Genomic DNA, 23374 nt, shown 5'->3' with positions numbered 1-23374 from the left:
AGGTGTAGATTGAAAATAGGTGAGGTCCAAGAACAGAACCTTGGGGTACCCCAACAGAGAAAGGAAGAGGAGAGGAGGAAGTAGAGTTGTAAGAAACGCTAAAGGTGCGGTTGGATAAGTAGGAAGAGAACCAGGGATGGGTACAGTCATGGAGACCAAAGGCATGGAGTTTTTTTTTGAGGAGGAGGGGGTGGTCAACCGTATCAAAGGCAACAGAGAGGCCTAGGAGTAGGAGTACAGAATAGTGGCCATTGGTTTTGGCCGTTAATAGATCGTTTGTTTTAGGAGAGACGTTTCTGTGGAGTGTTGGGGACAAAATCCAGACTGAAGGGGATCAAGAAGGCTATTATCAGCAAGGTGAACGCTCAGTCGGTTCTAGACCAGACGTTCAAGGAGTTTGGAAAAAAAAAGGGGAGCAAGGAGATGAGGCGTAGGTTGTTAAGATTGGATGGGTCCAGTGAATGCGTTTTAAGTATGGGGCTGACAAATGCATGTTTAAGCCCTTGTACACACGGTCGGACATTCCGACAACCAAATCCATCAGTTTTTGTCCTGAAACTGTTGCATACACACAGTCAGACAAAGTTGTCAGAAAATCCGATCGTACTTAACGTGATTGACGTTATTTCGTTAGGACAGGACTACGTTCAGGCTAGTAGCCAAGAGCTTTGGTCTAGGAATTTGATCTGAGCATGCGTGGCACTTTGTCCGATCGGAATTCTCTACACATGATCGGACAAAGTCCAATCGGATCATGTTGTCGGAAAATTTTATAGCCCAGCTGGACAACTTGGTCCGTCGGATACTCCGATGGAACCCACACACTGTCGGATTATCCGACAACACGGTCCTAACCGACATTGTCCATCGGAATGTCCGACCGTGTGTACAAGGGCTTGGGGAAGATGCCAGAAGAGAGGGAGAGATTGAAGATGTGGGTTAGAGAGTGCAGAATAGAGCCAGAGGGTGAATGCAGCATTTGCGTATTTGAGTATATAGAAATAAAAGTGTAACTGCTGCAAGCACCGATAAGGTGACTCCAGAAATCAAAATTATACAGTGCTAATGAATGGTGCTGCGCTGTTACAAATAAACTGCACAATATACAGAAAATTATAAAAATTAAGATTCAAACATACGATGGATATCCAACCCTTAGTGTAAACTGAATGTAACTTTTAAAGGGCAAGATGGCAGTTAAAACTCCAAAGTCCACTGCATATAACTCCTTAACAACTTCCTGTCCGGCCGTGCGGTGGTTCAGTTATCCTGACTGGGCGTCATATGATGTCCTTCAGGATAACAGCCGACGCGCGTCCGTGGGGGTGGGCATTGCGGCGATCGGTGTATCAGTCTGACACACCGATACACAGATCTTGGTAAATAGCCTCCGACGGAGGCTCTTTACCACGTGATCAGCCGTGTCCAATCACGGCTGATCATGATGTCAACAGGAAAAGCTGTTGATCGGCTTTTCCTCACTTGTGTCTGACAGACGCGAGTAGAGGAGAGCCGCTGAGCGGCTCTCCTGACGGGGGGGGTCTGCGCTGATTGTTTATCAGCACAGCCCCCCCTCGGATGCCCTCACTAGACCACCAGCATAGCTGCCAGGACCACCAGGGAAGGGGGCAACATGTGGATGGCCAGGTATGTACCCCATGGCCACCCACATGTGCAAATTATGCCCAATCAGTGCCCACAAATGGGCACTGACTGGCACCATTATATAACAGATGCCCAGCATTGCCACCCATCAGTGTTACCAATCAGTGCCCATCTGTGCCACCTACAAGCGCCTATCAGTGCTTATCATCAGTACCCGTCCGTGCCACTTCATCGGTGCCCATCAGTGCCCGTCATTGAAGAAGAAAATGTACTTATTTACAAAAATGTTTAAAAAACTTTTTTTTTTCGGTCATTTTTTATTTGTTGCGCAAAAAATACAAACCGCAGAGATGATCAAATACCACCAAAAGAAAGCTCTATTTGTGGGAACAAAATTCAAAAAAATGTGTTTGGGTACAGTGTAGCATGACTGCGCAATAGTCATTAAAATTGCGACAGTGCTGAAAATTGGCTTGGGCAGGAAGGTGTCTAAGTACCTGGTATTGAAGCGGTTAAGGCGCAATAGTGAGATAAACATCTAGTACAAATAAGTAAATAAGCAAAACTATAAAATCTTAGAGTGCTTGATAGATACAAAAAGTGCAATAGTGATGGATCTCTGAATTCAATAGTAGTGAAAACGTGATTGTCCCAATCTTGATCGTGCAAACACAGGTGTGGTGGGTATCCCTTCTTTCCATGCAGTGACACCTCTAGAAGGGGTGGCCTCTTACCTCCCAGCTGTAAGGTAACAGCATGGAAATATAATGATGGTCTGGTTTCCTCGGCGGGTCCTTTCCTGGGTGTCTGGTTGACCAAGTAGCCTTAGGGCTACAAGTACGGCCTACAGATTCCGATAAGCCCCCTGCTCACAGACCCCCACAACCAGCAGGCAAGGGTTGTGGGGATGAGGCCCTTGTCCCCATCAACATGGGGACAAGGTGCTTTGGGGGGCTACCCCAAAGCACCCGCCCCATGTTGAGGGCATGTGGCCTGGTATGGTTCAGGAGGGGGGGGCGCTCTTTCATCCCCCTCTTTTCCTGCGATCTGCCAGGTTGCGTGCTCGGATAAGAGTCTGGTATGGATTTTGGGGGGACCCCTACACCATTTTTTAAAAAATTTGGAGCAGGGTTCCCCTTAATTTCCATATCAGACCCGAAGGGCCTGGTATGGATTTTAGGGGGACCCCCATGCAATTGTTTTCTTATATTATGATTCGGGGTTCCTTAATATTCATACCAGACCCAAAGGGCCATGTAATGGGGGGGAAGCCCATGCTCTATATTGCCGAGACCTGACAATTCATTACAATTCATTACAGCTGCGAGCAGTTTTAAATGACAATTTTGCCTTTAGAAATGTCATTTTGCTGCGGTACTGTTCTAAACACAGGAAAATTTTCGCCACTTTACAGGCATACTATAGACACCCCCCCCCCCCCCCCCGGCACGATATTTAAAGGAATATTACATTTTTATTGCTTAACTTTAACTATAAAAAAAAATAAAAAATCAATGCTCCCGCAAAAACGGCCGTTTGAAAAAACAAAATTTGCATTGATACATGTCCCCTGGGGCAGGACCCGGGTCGCCATCACTTTTTATGACAATAACTTGCATATAAGCCTTTACGACTAGCACTTTAGATTTTTCATGTTAGTGTCCCGTAGACTTTAACGGTGTTCCCGGCAGCTTTCGAATTTGCCTCGAACAACGCATATTGTTCGCTGTTCAGCGAACACCCGATGTCCCGAGTCGAACGTAAAATCGGACTCATCTCTACGCTTAATGACAGGCTGCATGTGAAACCTTCGTTATCCTTGGTAGCCACTGGCTTATACTTCACACTGTATTACCTCCTTATACCAATGTCTTTCTACCCCAATGTGTACAGTGACCCAAAGTGTAGACCATGTGTGCCGGTTACTTGCATTGCACTCCTTTGAATAAATCCAGACCAGGCAGAAAGCGAAATTAAAAGCTTTACGTAGAAAAAGGTGCAAAACATGAGAGAGTTCCAAAACTCAAGAAACAGTTCCTTCCCTACGGCCCCAATCTTAACACCGGCATAACTGCAAAAGTAGAGAGTCCATGTTTTAAAAGGTCCATTAGCTGGTATTCTCCAATAGTTGGTGTCTTGAGGAGCGAACCCCCAGGTCCTAATGACCTTCTACATGACGGCAGCAGCAGGCGACATTCCTTCACACCTCATAGGTGCAATTCTCTGACTCTCTCCCCCCCCGGGCTCTCTGCTCCAGACCCCTGTCCCTCTTTTATAACACAGGATCAGTGGGTCAGACCTAAAGAAACCCACCAAGCAAAATAACAGGGAAAGGTATTAATCCTTATCCTGGGCCAGCAACTAACTAGGCTAAATAACAACCTGCCTACATACAGTATTTATATAGCCGCAACAATTTACAATCTAAAGGCAGACAGTACAGTTATAATACAGTAGAATTCAGAGGACCCTGCTCCTTAGAGCTTACAATCTAAACAGGAAGATAAACAGTTGATAAATGTAGGGGATGAGCTGATGGAGAAAATAAAAGTTTAGTTGTTGAGTGGAGGCAGATTAGGCCTCTCTAATGAGTTGAGTATTCAGGGATCATCTAAAACAGGGATCTGCAATTAGCGGTCCTCCAGCTGTTTCAAAACTACCAGTCCTATCATGCCTCTGCCTCTGGGTGTCATGCTTGTGGCTGTCAGAGTCTTGCTATGCCTCATGGGACTTGTAGTTCTGCAACAGCTGGAGGTCCGCTAATTGCATATCCCTGATCTAAATGGTAGATATAGTCAGACAGATTGGGGTAAGGAGTTCCAGAGGACGGCAAAGGCTTTGGAGAAGTCCTGAAGGCGATCATGAGAAAGGGTGATGAGGGATCTAAAAAGCAGGAGGTCTTGAACAGTTTGGGTGATATTATAAGATGAGATTGGTGATGGATGTAGCTGGGGGCAGAGTTGTATATGGCTTTGTAGTCGTTCGTAAGTTGCTTGTAAATTTAAGGAAAGCAGTTTCTGTGTAGTGTTGAGGGCAAAATCCAGACTGAAGGGGACCAAGAAGGTTATTCTCTATGAGGTGGAAGCTCAGGTGGTTGTAGACCAGGCCATCAAGGAGTTTGTGGGGGGGGGGGGGGAAGGGAGCAAGGAGATTAGTCTTAGGTTGTTAAGATTGGTAAGGTCTAGAGAGGGCTTTTTAAGTATGGGGGGACCACTGCATGCTTTAGCGGGATGGAGAAGAAGCCAGTCGAGAGGGAGAGATTGAAGAAGTGAGTTACAAGGGGTAAGATAGAGCAAGAGGGTGACCGAAATATTTGCAAGGGAATGGGGTCCAGAGGGACATGGTTAGATGGGCATTAGAAAGAAGTTTAGTGACTTCCTTTATATTAGCAGGATTAAACAAGGGAAGTATTGAGTGTGCATGTGGACATGGAATGTTGGCAGATCTCTCTTTACAAATGTTATCAATCTTCTTTTTGAAGTTACCAGTATTTGCAATCTCCAGTCACTGAATTAGTGGGTTGAGGCACTGGAGAACGAAGTAAAGAGTTGATGAGGACTGAGTGAGAGGGAGTTATCGAGAGTCATAAAATAGCTCCTTATGAACGGTTTCTTACGTGATGAAGATCAACCATCTGAGGAGTACATCTGAGGAGCCATAGTTAATACCATAGTTAAGTTACTTCTAGGTGTGCGATCTCTAAAGTAAAAATCATCCTTCTTTAAAAAACATTTGCCACACTCAGGACAGGAATATAGCTTCTCATCCATATGCCATCTTTGATGTCTGCAAAAACAGGACTTGTCTGAAAAAAAAATAAAATAAAAAGAACAGGAAAGTAGCGTCTCCCTTGTGTGCTATCTTGGATCTACAACACTTCATCCATGTCTTTGGTGATCTCTGATCTTCATATGAACTGTTTCTTACATGATGAAGATCAGCCATGGAGTATATCTGAGGTGTATATCAGGGTGTGCTTCCTCCCCACATGAGAGCTGTGATGTCCAGCAACATTCATATAGAAGACATTTCCCGCACTCAAGGCACTAATACACCTCGAGGGTTGTGTGGGATCCCTGATGTACAGGAAGACAGGACTTCAGTGAGGAACAATTCCCTCACTCAGGATAGGAAAGTGGCTTCTCCCTCATGTGAGATCTTTGATGTGTGTCAAGATAGGTCTTCCTTGAAAAACATTTCTCACACTCGGGACAGGAATATGGCTTTTCCCCCGTGTGAGATTTCTGATGTCTGTTAAGACTGGAGTTCTGTGAAAAACATTTTCCGCACTCAGGACAGGAATACGGCTTTTCCCCTGTGTGCAATCTCTGATGTTTGTATAGATATGACTTCTGTGAAAAATGTTTCCCACATTCAGGACAGAAATATGGCTTCTCCCCTGTGTGAGACCTCTGATGTATGACAAAATCAGATTTTCGTATAAAACGTTTCCCACACTCAAGACAGGAATATGGCTTCTCACCTGTGTGAGACCGTTGTGTATGTACAGCAAGATGTGATGTATTTACAAAACATCTCCCGCACTCTGGACAGGAATGGAGCTTCTCTCCCGTGTGAAATCTCTGATGTATATGAAGATTAGACTTCTTTGAAAAATGTTTCCCACACTCAGGACAGGAATACGGCTTCTCACCTGTGTGAGTTCTTTTATGCATATTAAGATCAGATTTCAAACGAAAACACTTCCCACACTCAGTACAGGAAAACTTCTTATTTGTTGGAAGGACAGCACAGTCCCTCAAAGTCTGAGGTTCCTCAGGATAAGAGGAATACGATGGTCCATCTACACTGTGTGGTGCCAGATGGACATTTGAGGTAGTCGGGTTTTCTCCTGGACTATACTGTGTGATGTCCTCATCTTCTACTTTACAGTCTGGAGACAAAGTGAGACAATCCTCTGAGGTTTTCCTCATCTCCCGTCCATCTACTAAAATAGAAATAAAAAGATTATTACTAGACATGAGCTGATTGGTTCCCCTAAACCAGGACTCCGCCCACATCAGGCAGCTTTGTCTCTGAGGATCTTACAATTACCTCGTCAAGGTAACTAGTAAATGGGTCCTCTGATCTCCTACCAGATCATTTCTTTATTCATGGACCTTAGTCAGAGAGTGAGGAAACAACGAGAACTGTCTTTTATAGGAGTGACAGTGATGAGGGGATTATAGGACGAGTGTCCCCACCCCCTCTATCACTCATTGCCATCTTCCCAACACAAGAAGTCCTGCACTTCCTTATGTAGTCCATGATTTAGTCATGAATAACAGCGGGGCTGAGCCCCACCAGAGGTCAGAGAGTGAGGATGGGGGGAGAACAACCAAGAAGAAGACTGGACTGATCCTGCTCTTTTACCACCAGTGGTCCGGACTATAAAACAAACATTTAGGACAATATAGTATCAGAATTATGTAATGTACAAGACATTGTATATAATACAGGGGTTACAAGTATTCAATGTAAAACAGAGTACATAGTGTAAGGGTCAGGACTCTTCATTTTTCTATTCAGTGATTGTGTAAATTTAAGTTGCAGAGGTCCCACACCGCTGCCTCCCATCTCCTGAGACTGCACTCGGTGACTTGGGTCTGAGACTATACAGACATATCCCTCCACCCGACACAGCCAGCAGACATTACAGCAAGTAACCCTGGGAGAATTGCTATGGCAGAGGTTTTGCTAGACCCAAGCATGGGGCTGAACACCCAAGGCACATGCCTTAGGTGCGTAGGTTTGGAAAAGCCTATGGTGAAAAAAAAAAAAAACTCAACATTTTGCTGCCAGCTAAACCTCCAGCATTTATTTAAATTCAGTCTAGATATGTAAATTGTGCCTACAGCTTACAGAACAAAGATTATCTGAGAGAAAGAAGATCTAGTGTGCAAGATCCGGAACTCATGAAATTGACCAGGGTGTTACAGGCTGATATCACCCAGTCCTTGCCTCACCAATCAGTAAGCAGTATGGGTGGAGGAATGTATTTAGTGTTAATGACCCACCTGTGCTGATCTCTGTAGGAGTGTCCTCCTCTTTAAATGTCCCCGTTATTCCATCCTCCTCCATAGACTGCTCATCATCCCTCACATACCTCTCTTCTTCTGCTTTAACCTCAACTTTTATATCTATTAGATCTTCACCCTAAACCAAGAGAAGAATGGAAAATTTTATCTGTAAAATTTTGGATTTTTTTATTGTGACATCAAATTTAAAAAATTCACACATCGCCTCCAAAAGTCCATGTTCTAAAAGATTTGTCCTACCAACCTTGAAACCGTGAGGGATGGTGTGATCTTCTTGTGTGGAATCCCGGGAATACAGAGGATGGAGACATCTCTCTGGTGGGTTCCTGGTATTAGGTGGCTCCATCATATCCTTGTGTCCTTCTGAAAACTCCTCCATCACTCCATACTCCTCATCCTCCTCTTTATACTCTTCTTTAACAACAATATTATCATCCTCGAGATTTCCACTCTGAAAGATCTAATAAAACATTCATTGTAACAAACATACTTATGTATAAATCGCAACTACCAGCGATTGTCAATCATCTACCTGATGATGGTGGGGGATGGTGTGATCTTCCTGTGTGGAATCCCGGGAATACAGAGGACGGGGACATCTCTCTGGTGGGTTTCTGTAGCTGGATGACTCCACCATGGTGTCCTGGTATAGATCTTTGTGTCCTTTTAGAGACTCCTCCATCACCCCATCCTCATCATCCTCCTCTTTTATCTCTTCTTTAACCTCAACTTTAAAATCTCTCAGGTTTCCACTCTGAATAATAAAAATGACATACATTGTAACAATGCAGATAATGTACAGATCCTAATGATACCATCAGTGATTGTTCCTCATCTACCTGATGATGGTGAGGGATGGTGTGACCTTCCTGTGTGGAATCCCGGGAATACAGAGGACGGGGACATCTCTCTGGTGGGTTCCCATTACTGGATCCATCTGTAGGAAACACACACACTGACTGAATACATTGTTTCTATGTGTTTATCAGATGATGGGGGATCTAGGTGGAGCCTCCGTACTGCTCTCTCCTTTACAATAAAGTCTCCTCTTACCCGGTGATGTGAGGGGCGGCTGATTGTCCATCATGACGTCCTTGTAGAGATCCTTGTGTCCTTCTAAATACTCCCACTCCTCCATGGAGAAATAGACAGTGACAGTCTGACACCTTATAGTGGTAACTTAACATTAAGGTCAGTGCAATAAGGTGAGCATTTATATGAGCACCGGGTGGTTGCATGCATCGCATGGGTTACCCTGAAAAGAAGTGGAAGCGATTAAGAAATTCACATAACAGTGGTGGAGAACTTTCTTTATATGATTGCAATATATGGATATTGAATTCCTGTTTATAAAAATGTTGATGGTTTGTTTTGATTAGGGGATATTTATTTTATTTTATTGTATTGCGCAACATCAAAGTATTATGCATCAGATTCCTGCCCGGCTAATTGAAGAGCTGCCCATTAACTCCCTGGAGGATGATGCCCGCTAAAACAGTGGTGGTGCTGCCCTAGGACACCTGGGTAGGCCTAAAACAGATTTTGGAGAAAATGTGACAGTCCCGGAGCTAATGTGGAGGTTCTTCATTCACAGGCAGCAAGAAGATAAAAGCCTCACTAGCATTGCGGCAGCACTCCAAAACCTGTTAAAATGCCTAGAAATGGATGTACACAGCTGTGCCAACATCACTGCCTCAGACAGAATACTGAGGGACCAGTTTGTTGAAGGAATGAAGGCCGGGCCTGTTGGGAGAGCCCTGCAGGAATGAATAAAAGCACAACCTTCCTTCTCTTTCAATGATATGATAGTGGAGGTGGTGGCGTGGGAACAGGAGGACCCCTTCTGGCTTGCCCTAAAGGCAGCCAACAACCTGTCCATCTTAGTTGAAGGTATCACCTGGATGAAGATACAAATAGAAGACCAGGTGGTATAACAGGTGGGGGTCGTGGTGACTCGCTGCCAGGTGACCCATTCTCTTGGGCATGAATGTTTTGAAGGAATTGGCCTCGTCTGCTGGCCAAATGTGAGCATTCAGACCGGTGTGCACAGTGCCGTGGGCTGTGAGCGTTCTGGCTTAACGTGATTCAAGCCTCCGAGGCTGTGTGAGGACAACTTCCACCCAGCCTGAATGGGTGGAGGTTGTCCTCACACCCCCAAACAAAAGCTGTTCCTGGCTCTCCTCCAAGAGGTAGTCTGGTCCCTTCCTGTCAAGGCCCAAAAGAAGCTGCAAGTGTAATGGTATAACTAGGGGTACCAAAAGTTCATAAGGGGATGGTGCTGGTCCAGCTTACCAACTTGGGAACCTTCCTGATCCCACTCCCCAACCACACCACCATTGATCTCTATGTGGCGCCCGTGTACTGCATTTCCGGGCCCAGCCAAGAGTGGAAGCTGTTAGCACCCCATTACAGGCTGCCATATCTTCTCTAAATGAGGAGCAGTACAGACTGCTGCTACAACAAATTGGCAATTCCCTTCTGTATTATCCCTTGCCTCAATAGTGACTCTGTCATCAGATACTGGAAAAACACCTGCTGGTATTTGCAACCAGCCCAGGTAATTATGGCTTCATGGAGGCAATAGACCAGTGATGGTGAACCTTGGCACCCCAGATGTTTTGGAACTACATTTCCCACGATGCCCATGCACTCTGCCGTGTAGTTAAGCATCATGGGCAATGTAGGTCCAAAACATCTGGTGTGCCAAGGTTTGCCATCACTGCAATAGACCATCACATTCATACGGGGGATGCTCCACCCATCCAGGAGTGGTACTGACACATTCTCCCAGCACTTTTCCAGGAGGTTAAGGACTTGATCCATAAAATGCTACAATGTGGGGGTGAGTTGAGAGAGCCACAGGCCATGGGCCACTCCGGTTGTCCTAGTGCACAAACAAATATGTGAGCCTGCGGTTTTGTGTGGACTATTGCAAGTTAAATGCCTGCACCCATCGGGATGCCTAACCACTACACAGGGTGGAGGAATCACTAATGGCACTGGACCAAGCTAAATTTTTCTCAATGCTTGATCTGGCGGGCAAATACTGGCAAGTACCGGTAAGGGAACAAGACTGTGAAAAGACTACCTTTATCCAAATCCTGGGCCTATTTGGATTAAATTGTATGCCCTTCGGACTGAGTAATGCTCCCAGTATGTTCCAGCAGCTGATAGAAAGGTGTTTGGGTGACTTCCACATCAAGACTGTGTTAGTCTATATTGATGACATCATAATCTTCTCCAAGTCATTTGAGGATCGTATCCAACATCTGAACCAGCTATTCCTCCGCTTCATGCAATAACGGTTGAAGCTTAAGCCTAGCCAGTGAGTCCCACCTGATGTGTCAGAAAATCCAATACCTGGGGTACATTGTGGAGTTGGTAGGGGTCTCCCCAGATCCAGGTAAGGTCCAGGCTACACTCTTTCCTAGGGCTAGCAGGATATTACCATAGGTTAATTCCCAAGTTTGTGCAAATTGACGCACCTCTCACCCAGCCACTGAGCATCCAGGCGACACAGAAAAATGGGGGAGCCCTCACCCTCCATACAGTCCCAGTGGTGGGAACCCTAACAAAAGCCCTTTGAAGTCCTCAAACAAAAGCCAACCTTGGCTCTCCTGCTGGCCTATGCCAACTACTCAAAGCCCTTCTAAGTATACACACGGAAGCCTACAAGTCCTAGTGGCCATCCTGACCCAGGAGCAAGAAGGATGCAAATGAGTAATCGCCTACACCAGTTGTAGCCTACGGCCCACAGAGTGAAATCCTTATAACTACAGCTCCTTCAAGCTGGAATTGCTGGCCCTGGTGTGGGCCATCACAGAAGTTTGCGTCTTATCTAATGGGTAAAGAAATAGAAGTCTTCGTGGATAAAAATCTCTTGCCTACCTGGAAACTACCAAACTAGGGGCATTAGATCAGAGGTGGGAAGCCCGATCGGTCCGTTTCAACTGCAAGATACATAACAAACTGGGAAAATGTAATGGACATGCAGATGCCCTCTCCCATTTTCCGATAGAGCGCCCAGAAGAAGACGTGGATGAAGACGAGGATTTTGATCTGGTCTTACCCACTGCCACCAGGCAGGGCCCACCGAAACGTATACCCTGGAGGAGTGGGTTCTGATCCAACTGACCTCATGCACCTGCAATAGTTCCTGGCACAGCAGAACAAGCTGTCCTCCCAAGAGTGCCAAAGACTGTCCGCCACAGCGAGAGTGGTCTTGAGACAGTGGAACTGCCTCGAGTCCCGAAGGCAATGTACTCCATTGCCAGGCATGCATCCCCACTGGGCAGAGGGACATACTCCAGATTGTGGTCCCCCAGTCACACACTCTTCAAGTTTGTCAAGTGCTGCATGCCTCAAGTGGGCACTTCGTCACTAACTGAAAAAAAACCCTGGTCAGGAGATACCTCTTTGCCCACGGTTGTCTGAGTGGTTACAATGGGCTTGCTGGGAATGTACTACCTGTTCCATACATAATGCTCCCCTACTCTCATAACCATCACTACCTCAGAGCCCTTTAAGCTGGTCATGATGGAATTTCTAATGGTCATCAGCTCCCTTTCAGGGTTCTGTTAGAGCCTGGTCTTTGTGGATTATTTCACTAAGTTTGCTGTGGTGGTACCCACAAAAGACCAGACGGCTAAGCTGTACTGGGAACACATAGTACAACCATATGGCTGCCCCCGATGCATACTCTTGCACCAAGGCCCAAACTTCGAGTCATAAAAAATGTCCGAGTTGTGCCGTTTGAGTGGTATCCCGAAATCCTACAGCATGCCTTCCCACCTCCAGGGGAATGGGGCCTGTAAAACGTTTCAACCACACCCTGTTGGGCATATTACAGACTCTGGAACAAGGTCACAGAGATCATTGGCACCTACATATGGAAGCCGTGGTTTGGGGCTACAACAACACAGGGCTACACCTTCTTTTTCTTGATTTTGCGATGCTACAACCACTTTCTAGTAGACTGGCACTCCTCAGGAAACTCCACCACCCGCACACCCAGCACATGGGTGCAGGAGCACTGGGACTGGCTACAAAAAGCCAAGCAGGTAGTGCCGGAGAAACACAAGGACTTGTCTGAGGACGCCATTCTAGATGAATTGCCGTTGCAATTGGGGGACCTTACGGGTGGAGAAGGAACCTTTATCCCTGACAATGCAGTCTCAGAGGGCTCGAAACCTATCAAAAAGCGGCTCCACTGCAACCTGTTAAGTCCATGAGTGCCGAGTGGGAACTGCTCTGCCAAGCCTGCCTGAGACAGAGGACCAGGGCTCCATGCATGTCCCACCTGTGCAAGAAGTTCCCTTTGTATGGTACCTGCCTCCCCTCATACTGGAGCCTCTGTCCCCCATGGATTGTGAAGGCACAAGTCCCAGACCTGTGCCTGTGGACAGTCCAGAGTCCTCACCCCTAGAGGCTGCCAACCCTGCTGATTCCTTTCCGAGGACTCAGCTCCTAGCTCAAGTGAAGGGGTAGTTGCTGACACTATTGACAACCAGGCACCTGAGGCTTTGGAGTCCTCGCTGGAAGATGAGGACTCTGACAGTGACCCCACAGAGTACGGTGGGGTCCGCGGCCTAACCAAGAGCAACTTCCTGCAAACTATTCTGATTATGCGGTTTCAAGTTTTTTTTTTTGCATAACCACATTTAACCACTTCAGCCCCGGAAGATTTGGTTGCTCAATGACCAGAGAATTTTTCGCGATATGGCACTGCGTTGTTTTAACTGACAATTGCGCGGTAGTGCGACGTTGTACCCAAATAAAATTGACGTCCTTTTTTTTTTCCCCACAAATAGAGCTTTCTTTTGGTGGTATTTGATCATCAATTTTTTGTGCTATAAACAAAAAAAAGATATGTATTTTTCTATATATTTTTGGTTAAAAAAATGTTTTAAAAACTGTGGGGGGGGGGGGGGGTGTCTATTGGACAGCTCTCAAAGATGAAATGCTCATTACTACTGGGTTCATTGGCTACATTCATCTACCATGTTGCAGGAGGGGCAGTGGGGCCCAGGATACATGGTGGAGGTAGGGTTGCCACCTCTCCAGAATTCATCCGGAAAGTCCAGGTTTCGAATTTGTGTGTCCGGGTTTCAGACCACCTAAAACCCGGACACAATATTCAGAAAGGACTGTGGCTCCCAAAGTAAACGGGTACCATAACCGATGAGTGCATAGGTGTGCACATGGGCCTCATCCCCCATACACGGACAGGAGAGGAGAGAGGGCTTGATCTGCTCCTCCTCCCACCCCTACACCTCAGGAAAGGCTGTAAGTTTGAAGCAACCAGCAGATACATTGTGAAAGGTGTCGATGTCTGAGCCTCCATCCTCGGGTGAGTGAGCTCACCCTCCAATGTCTGTGACTGAAGTCTCCCCCCCCCCCCCCCTCCCTTCTCTCTCCTGCCTCCAAGTGAGTGAGTATATTAAGTTAAGGGGGACTCAGATGTAAGGGGTGCCGTGTGGACTCTTCATGTAAGCATACCTCCCAACATTTTGAGATGAGAAAGAGGGACACCTACTTGCAAACGTATGGAGGCATAGAACACACCCTTAAAGGAGAACTAACCAAAAAAAAAAAAAGTCCTTGTGGATTTAGTTATGACTTCTATTGCTTTATATTGGCTTTTAAAATGTACAAATGCAGCAATTTAGAAATCAGATGAAAAGGTTTAGCGCTGGGAAACACTTTTTGAAAAGAGAAAAAGTGCATTTTATATACACAACTATATAGATCAGACCAAAATGAGGGACAAATGAGGAGGGACAGAGGGACATTGCTCCAAATCAAGGACAGTCCCTCGAAATCCGGGACTGTCCCTCGAAATCCGGCACAGTTGGGAGCTATGTGTAAGTGGGGGCTTTGGGGATCCCTGATTTAAGGGGGAAATGCTGGATCTCTGATGTAAGTAAGAGGTTTGGTGAGCAGAAACCCCCTTACGTCAGAATTACTCTTTACACCAGAGTCCATAGTGTTCCCCCTTCAAAATAATATTTTTCCCATGCATGGCTAAAGTGTTGGGGGTTTGGCTTGAGGAAAAGGTGGCACCCCTAGCTGGAGGTGGCCCGGAGCTGTGTGCAGGGGGATTTTATCTTCGGAGGAAGGGTGTGGAAGTGTGAAATTTCTACCGATGCGCTTCGTCCTCATAGACATCGTCAACAGACATAGACAACTCCAGACGATGTCTGAGGACGAAACGCATCGGGAGGACTCCACTGCAGCCGATTTTTATTTGAAAAGCGCTCGATTTACTTCATAAATGTGAGTTTGTTATTATTATTACTGCTTTTATTAAAATAGTTTTTTTTAATTGAATTACACTATATGGCCCCATCTTCTTATTTCATGCATCCAATATTTTGAGCTGGACCTCTACACAGTCGGAGATAACCTATTACTATCTACTATATGGGCGGAGAGATGGTTTTGATGCTTTCTTGGCGATTCAACCTTCGCGAGTGTGAATTTCTATCTGATACTACACAAGCCTGTGTGACCCTTTGAATATATATTTGTTTGGGTCAGATATGTCCGGTAAGCCCGCATCCACAGTGGTGGTGGGATTGTCACGTGGTGTTCGAATGCCATCCTTATAAGAGTGAAGGTGGATTGAGAATCTGATTACACACATGGGATTTGATTATTCTTATTAAACAAAGAGACTTTATTGTCCTTTTTTCTTTTTTGGACTATCTTTTTTGGACTATCGAACATTTTGGTTTAGGAGCACAAAGTAATATAACTTTATGTGTGTATTGTCTTTATATACACATTTTTAAGTGACAGATTGTCTTATTAACACAATTTTGGTGTTTATCTAGATCAATGTTCTCACCATAAGGAACATTGATGCAGCCCTAGGTGGTGGCACACGGGGTTACTATATAAGTTTGTGCATTTTTTGCAAATTTTTTTGTTCTCTTGTATTTTGTTTAGCGCTACACTTTTGTATAGATTGTACACTTTTTATTTTGAAATATCCATTTGGGTGTGTTAGCAGCTTTTTTATGTTTGGATAGTGCAGTGTTTTCTTTTCTATAATCTAGGTTTCCACACTATATATGTGTGTATCATCATCTGCTGGAGATAAAAGACATCACAGTGACTATGGAGGAAGAGGACGGACATGACGGGGGGGGGGGGGGGGGATTACTGGGTGTAAATAGAAAATAAGATCTTATTACCTCCTCTGCTGCCACTTCCAGCAATGTCTCCTCTCTAATTCCTCCCGACTCACTTTTCACCTGGAACTTCCTATTTATACCTGACATCACTTCCTGTCTGTCTTCCATAGAGATTCCCTATCTCGGTATAAGTGAGATCACCACCTTGTGGAGCTCAAAGGAACTGCAGCCCCATGAAACGTCTCATAGTGTGAACACGGTCTTGTGCTGTGTGTGTTTTATTATTATACAGGATTTATATAGCGCCAACAGTTTGCGCAGCGCTTTACAACATCGGGGAAGAATACAATTACAATACAATACAGGAGGGATCCTCAGAGGGCCCTGCTCGTTAGAGCTTATAATCTAGAAGGTAGGGCCAAGTGGAACAAAGGGTAGTAGCTGTGGGGGGGGGGGGGGGGGGTGATCAGATGGACAAAATGAAAATATAGTTGTCAGGTGTGCTAGGATAGGTTCCCTGAAGAGGAGGGTTTTCAGGGATCGTCTAAAAGCTAATAGAGTAGTATATAGATGGACAGATTGGGATAAGGAGCTCCATAGGTTTGAAGAGGCTCTGGAAAAGTCCTGGAGATGAGCATGGGAGGAGGTGATGAGCGAGCTAGAGAGCAGGAGGTCTTGAGAAGAACGAAGAGAACAAATAGGTTGGTATTTTGAGACTAGGTCAGTGATGTAGCTGGGGGCAGAGTGTGTACTGTATATCCTTATAGATGGGGTCATCTCCACTCCTACCAAGGGGGGTAGAGATATATTACTGCCTAGTCCAGCCTTTCTCAGCCAGAGTTCCTACAAAGGTTTCTAGGGGTTCCTTGAGCAATGAACAATTTCTGTCTCAGTAACAACTGACATCAATAATCTGTAAGGGGGGCAGTCTTCTTACTGATGATGATGTAAGAACGTCAGCTGACCACTGATATAAGGGGGTCCTTCTCCCATTGGTCACCAATTAGGATGAGCCAAACAACCCCCGGTTCGGTTCGCACCAGAACCTGCGAATAGACCTAAACTTCGTGTGAACTTTAGAACCCTATTAAAGTCTATGGGACTCGAACGTTCAAAATCTAAAGTGCTAATTTGAAAGGCTAATATGCAAGTTACTGTCCTAAAAAGTGTTTGGGGACCTGGGTCCTGCCCCAGGGGACATGTATCAATGCAAAAAAAAAGGTTTTAAAAACTGCAATTTTTTCGGGAGCAGTGATTTTAATAATGCTTAAAGTGAAACAATAAAAGTGTAATATTCCTTTAAATTTCGTAGGGGGGGGGGGGGGGGTGTCTATAGTATGCCTGTAAAGGGGCGCATGTTTCCCGTGCTTAGAACTGTCCCTGCACAAAGTGTAATTTCTGCAGGAAAAAAAGTCATTTAAAATCACTCGCGGCTATAATGAATTGTCGGCTCCCGTAATACAGAGAACACTCATTGAAATTCATTGATTAAAAAAAAAAAAAGCGTGGGGTTCCCCCAAATTCAATTACCAGGCCCTTCAGGTCTGGTATGGATATTAAGGGGAACCCCATGTCAAAAAATAAAATGACGTGGGGTTCCCCTTAAAAATCCATATCAGACCCTTTATCCGAGCACGCAACCAGACGAGAGAGAGCGACCCCCCCAAACCGTACCAGGCCACATGCCCTCAACATTGGGATGATGCTTTTGGGATTACACGCCCCTCAAAGCACCTTGTCCCCATGTTGATGAGGACAAGGGCCTCATCCCCACAACCCTGGCCGGTGGTTGTGGGGGTCTGCTGGCGGGGGGCTTATCAGAATCTGGAAGCCCCCTTTAACAAGGGGACCCCCAGATCCCGCCCCCCCTGTTTGAAATGGTAAGGGGGTACAAAAGTACCCCTACCATTTCACAAAGAAAGTGTAAAAGAATGTTAAAAAAAGACAAACACACTTTTGCAAAAGTCCTTTATTAAAAATAAAAAATAAAAGATTCCAGTGGTGGTAATCCACTCTTGCTATCCAGTGATGATCATCTCTCCGGGGTCCAGCGATGGCTGATCTGATCCAGCGAGGGGTGATCTCTCCGTCCATCACAGCACAGTCCATCCATCCTTCCTCTGTCTCCACTGGCAGAGACACTGCGGGATCCCGGCAGCTTGACATTTCTTATATGAGGAGGGCGGGGCCACCCATCACCTGACCCCGCCCCCCTCTGACACAAGTGGGGAAGCCTGGCTTCCCCAATGACGTGTGGGTGACCCCGCCCCCCTTTGATGTAACGCAGGTTTCCGTGAATATGCTGCAAAAAAAAAAATAAATAAATAATATATATATATGTGTTGTGAATGTGTAAAACCAAACCATGCGCAACAACTAACAAAAAACAAACAGCAAAGTGAATATCTGGCACTGAAGAAAAAAATAATAAATAAAAAATAATAAATAAAAAAATAACAATTATGCGTGATGAAAATCTCTGAAAATATGTGTTGTTTACCTTCATATACCAGTAGGGAATCATAGAATCCAGTGTATATGAACTAAAGAATAGTGAAATATGTGCTCCATCAGTGTGCAGTTCCGAAGCCGAGAAATAGCCATGATGTGCCGCCAACACCACGTTGCGTTATAAGGCAGAGGGAGGAGGGACAAGGCCAACCCCCAGACGCCTAGCGTCAATGGGCTGTTGGCACTCAAAGGCCTCCCTCGTGTCAAATGCAGATAGCAAACAACCGCACAATCAGGTGCGGCAATCAACAAAGCCGCATAGCGATGCGCGGCGTAACGTGATGCTGCACGCAGAGTGCATATAGCGTGGTGTCAATGCGTGGGTAGCGACGCCCATCACCCCAAACTCATTAGAGGGAGGCGCCAAGCCACACATAGCAGCTCCCGGGGACGCAGACCCAGGCGTCCGCAGCCACAATACAATGTTATTAAACAATAAAAATTATTCTGAAATCCATAGTGTCCAGCAAGGGTCAACTTGTGGTAGACCAATATAAATTTAACAAACCATATGCTACCTTAAATATTGTGCTTCCATCCCTATATTATAGCGAGGGCCGGGGTTTTTGGGACAGAAACGAATGAATAGGTTCATCTGCCTCCATCCCTATTGTATACAAAAAATTACAGCAAGGCGAAAAATTAGGACTTTACATGAAGCACAGCTTAAGAGCATAAAAAAGTAGAATCACATGATCATAGACTCCAAAAACATGAGCATTAACTCTAAAGAATAACATGATATAATTCGATACAACCTAGGCAATTTATTATACATGATATTGGCATAATTCATAACAGAAATTTGAAAAATAAATATATTGGTAAAAATTAATAAAAAATATACTAATTCATAAACAATATGGTTGAGCTGATGATGGTATAATTAAAAACCAGTCTATGGGTAATAGAAACATTGGTACAGGGTAGTACAATTATACTAATTCATAAACAATCATGTAAAAATAAATATAAAAATAAATAAATATGCATAAATGAATAATAATAGTGAAAATAATATCACTTATTACGGAGTCTCAAGATCACATGATTTGAAGATGGAGCATAAGGCTAAGGCTCTACGCGTTTCGTGGGAACCCCCACTCATCAGAAGCAATTGTAAGTACAGCGATCTATAGTAAAGAGTAAAGAATTACAAGGTGAGCAATTGCTGAACACAAAAGGAAGAGAAGATCGAAAAAGCAAGGGTATTGCTGAACATTCTTACCTATAATTGCATAAAAATATAGAGATAATGTTATTAACGGTAGAGGACACCATGAGAGATAAAAAAAGGCCTCCCCCGGAGCTGAGGCCGCACAGATGCGGCCACATCGAGGCCCAGGAGCGCAGCATGTGGAGCACCATTGGTGAATGTTTGCTGGTGATCAGGCCTGTTTCCCTCATTTTATTTTAGTTTTTATTTATTTTTTGCAGCACATTCACTACCACTGGCATCCACTTATCACCAGCAAACATTGCTGGAGCCTGGCATTGCTGAGCCTGTGATCTACTACCAATATTGTTAAAAGGCTCATTGCCGCTGTCCACACAAGCCCTGGCATTATGCCGATTGACGCCCCTCATCTCACCATGACCCTTTGGGCACAAACAGGGGCGGACTGACCGGTCGGGCAGTGCGGCCATGGTCTGAGGGCCCGGGGTCAGTAGGGGGCCCCATGAGAGGCTGCACATATGTTACAGAGAGTGGAGCCCAGAAGGCAGTGGCAGCACCCAGGGACACCGATGTAGTGGGCCCGGCCAGCCGGCAGCTTCAAGTTTTTGAGGATGGATTTTTTTTTTCAGCCGGAACTTTCGGCGCTGGCCCCTTGCATTGCCGCTCATTACAGTCACTTATAAAACACAGAAGCCTGGTTTCTGTGTTTTATAAGTGACAGCGATCCCAGTAGCACACTCAAAATGCTCCCTGCATATTCAACAGAGGAGGTGGCGGGACGAGAAGGGGGCGAGGTGGGACGAGGGGGGGGCGGAGAGGTGGAACACAGCTCTATACTTAGAGCCCGCAGCATCAGACGAAGCTGCAGCAGCAGCCTGACCTGTAAGTCCATTTGTTCCTGTGGGACAGTGGAGCGCTGTGTCCTAGACAAGAAGGAGTGGAGAGGTCTGTGCTGGGAAAGGAGGAGAGAAGAGATCTGTACTGGAGGGGAGGGAGCAAATATGTTGCGGGGGTAGAGCTCTGTACTTGGGGGGGGGTTTCTGGGAGATATGCACAACTGCACTCTGTACAGAGCACAATCATCAACAATTCACTCTTGTACATAGCGCAATCCTGAACCCTATCCTCTATACGTAGAGCAATCCTGAACCCTGTCCTCTATACGTAGCATAATACTGAACACTGTCCTCTGTACGTACTGCAATCCTGAATGCTGTCCTCTATACGTAACACAATCCTAAACCCTGTCCTCTGTACGTAGCGCAATCCTGAACCTTGTCCTCTATATGTAATGCAATCCTGAACCCTGTCCTACGTAGCTGTCAGGAAAGGCTGGCTGGGGACAGTGGTCCATCACCTGTCTGTGGGCGCCTAGGCAACGCGTGCGCGCAAGTGCGTCAGGGACCTATCTGTTCCTGTGGTTTCCCTGCTGTCTGCTGGTTCCTGTCCGGTGCTGCTGAGGTCTGCTTATCCAGCTACAGTTTCTTGAAGACTGCCTGATCCATCCTTCGGCTGTTGATCCTGCCAGGCACTTCTGCTACCCTTGACTCCCGTGCCTCCTGTATCCACCACCAGGGGCCGCGAGTCGGGATGCAAGAGAGGTCTCCTTCTGCATTCTGGGCTCACCACTAGGTACGTGACAGTGTCAAGCAGCTATGTCTGAGCCCGGGCAGGGAGCCTCTCTGTTGGATGAACTGTTTGCATTTGGCTTGACCCAAGCAGTTAAGAATCTCCAAGAAAGCTACTCCCATCTGGTGGAACGTGTTCAAGCTCTCTCTCCGCCTGCTACTACCCAGGGGTCACCACCCGCTTCTGCCAACATGCCAGCTCCACCAGCAATAGTGAACCTCGAGTGCCTACGCCTGAGAGATTTTCTGGTGAACGCAGCAAATTCAGGGCCTTTAGCAAGTCCTGCGAGCTCTACATTGCCTTTCAGCCACGGACATTTTCTTTAGAAGGCACCAAAGTGGGCTTTGTGATTTCCTTGCTTCGAAACGAGCCCCAGCTCTGGGCACATCGCCTTCTTGAACAAAAAGCTGATGAACTTTCCAACCTGACCACATTCTTTGACGCTATGGCCCGAATCTATAAGGACCCTCAACTGTCAGCAACAGCTGAAGCTGCTCTCCATGCATTACAGCAAGGCCGCAGGGCCGCAAAGGACTATGTTGCAGAGTCAGGCGTTGGAGTGCATATACCAATTGGAATGATGCTGCCCTCTGCTACCAATTCCGGTTGGGTCTGTCTGGCCCCCTTAAAGATGAACTTGCCCGTGTAGGGGTTCATCAGACCCTGGATGAACTTATCAATCTAGCCATACAGATTGATAGACGCCTACGTGAACGCAGGTTAGAGAGGAATGCCCCTACTTCAGAAGAATGCCAACGTCGCCGCATGAATGATCTGTGCATGTATTGTGGGGAACCTGGGCACTATGTGAGATCCTGCCCTGGCAAGATCGGTAAGTGGCATCTTCTTTCTGCTGATAAAGTCGCAGTAACCAACGCTTCTCCTCACCTTGCTCTTTCCATTTTGTTGCAGCTCCCCGGAAAGAACATCCAGGTTCCCGCTATCGTTGATTCAGGAGCGTGCAGCTGATTTACGGACTCCACTTTCCCAGCAAAACACTGCATTCCTTTACGTTCCAAGACCCAAGGACTATTTTATACACCTTGCCGATGGATCTGCCATCCGGTCTGGTCCAGTCACCCAGGAAACCATCCCTATCTCTGCTATCATAACCAATCTTCACCAGGAACTTTTATGTCTCGATATCATCTCTTCATCTCTTCACCCTTGTTCCCAGTTATCCTCGGTATGCCCCGGCTCCAGGCCCACAACCCCTGCATTGACTGGACTACCAGAGATGTTATTTTCCCTTCTCCATACTGCTTCCAGCACTGCCTTCAAAAGACCTCCAACCAGCCTGCAGGTTTGATGTGCCTGGATACCGAAGCTCGCCAATTAGTCCCAGAGGCATACCACGACTTCATGGATGTCTTTAGTAAGTAAGGCGCAGAGACTCTTCCCCCTCACCGGGTCAATGACTGCCCTATCGAGCTCCTTCCTGGGGCCAAAGTACCATTTGGAAGGATTTTTCCTTTAACTGAACTGGAACTGGCAGCACTTAAAGACTATATTGATGATAACCTTAAGCCCTTGTACACACGGTCGGAGAATCCGTCGGAATGTGTCCTATCGGACCGTGCCGTCGGATAATCCGACTGTGTGTGGTATGCATCGGACTGATTCAGTCGGAATATCCGTCGGACCCAATTTTCCAACATGTTGGAAATATTTCCCGACCAACTGGGCCGATCGGACCTAATCCGATCATGTGTAGAGCATTTTCATCGGACCAAGTGCCACGCATGCTCAGATCAAATTCCTACATCAAAGCTATTGGCTACTAGCCTGAATGTAGTCCCATCGTAACGAAATTACATCATCACGTTCTGAAAGATCGGATTTTTCGCCAACTTTGTCCGACCGTGTGTATGCAACAGTTTCGGACAAGATCCGACGGACAAAATCCAACGGGCAAAATCCGACGGATTTGGTTGTGAAAATCTCCGACCGTGTGTACAGGGGCTAAGAAGGGATTTATCTGCTCATCTGCATCCCCTGCAGGAGCCGGCATTTTCTTAGTGGAAAAGAAGGACCATACCCTTTGGCCGTGTGTCGATTATCGGGACTCGGGAGCTAAATAAGGTGACCATTAAAAACCGCTACCCTCTCACTTTGGTACCCAAACTTTTCCAGAGACTGGAAATTTTTACTAAATTAGACCTTCGGGGGGCCTATAACCTGGTTCGCATTAGGAAAGGTGATGAATGGAAAACAGCTTTTCGCACCCGATTCGGACATTTCGAATACCTTGTGATGCCATTTGGGCTCTGCAATGC

At 46.0% G+C, this 23374-nt stretch overlaps 2 protein-coding genes across 2 annotated transcripts in view; one reads left to right on the top strand and one right to left on the bottom strand.

Moving 5' to 3' along the window:
* Positions 1 to 23374, top strand: part of LOC143986846 (uncharacterized) — a 124695-nt gene that overhangs the window by 73556 nt on the left and 27765 nt on the right. The gene's annotated exons all lie outside the window — the stretch shown is intronic.
* On the bottom strand, positions 3574 to 15908 carry LOC143989481 (uncharacterized). Its single transcript, XM_077489623.1, has 6 exons — positions 15842 to 15908; positions 8697 to 8898; positions 8483 to 8580; positions 7888 to 8094; positions 7623 to 7761; positions 3574 to 6553 (listed from the first exon to the last, which is right to left on the bottom strand). The coding sequence occupies exons 2-6, from the start codon at positions 8779 to 8781 to the stop codon at positions 5724 to 5726; spliced, it is 1359 nt and encodes a 452-aa protein (XP_077345749.1). The 5' UTR covers positions 8782 to 8898; positions 15842 to 15908; the 3' UTR covers positions 3574 to 5723.

Source organism: Lithobates pipiens, unplaced genomic scaffold (genome assembly GCF_037356315.1).
Source record: "Lithobates pipiens isolate NorthernLeopardFrog02 unplaced genomic scaffold, aLitPip1_a1.2 Scaffold_18, whole genome shotgun sequence".
Lineage (NCBI taxonomy): Eukaryota > Metazoa > Chordata > Amphibia > Anura > Ranidae > Lithobates > Lithobates pipiens.
Note: the sequence above shows the minus strand (reverse complement) of the source record. Positions and strands in the feature narration are given on the sequence as shown.

Coding starts and splice junctions, on each gene's coding strand:
- LOC143989481 (XM_077489623.1), bottom strand. CDS start 8,781: ATGGAGGAGTGGGAGTATTTAGAAGGACACAAGGATCTCTACAAGGAC. Junction 8,095..8,482: donor CCATCCCTCACCATCATCAG/GTAGATGAGGAA, acceptor TAGATCTTTCAG/AGTGGAAATCTCGAGGATGA. Junction 6,554..7,622: donor TCCTACAGAGATCAGCACAG/GTGGGTCATTAA, acceptor TTTCTATTTTAG/TAGATGGACGGGAGATGAGG.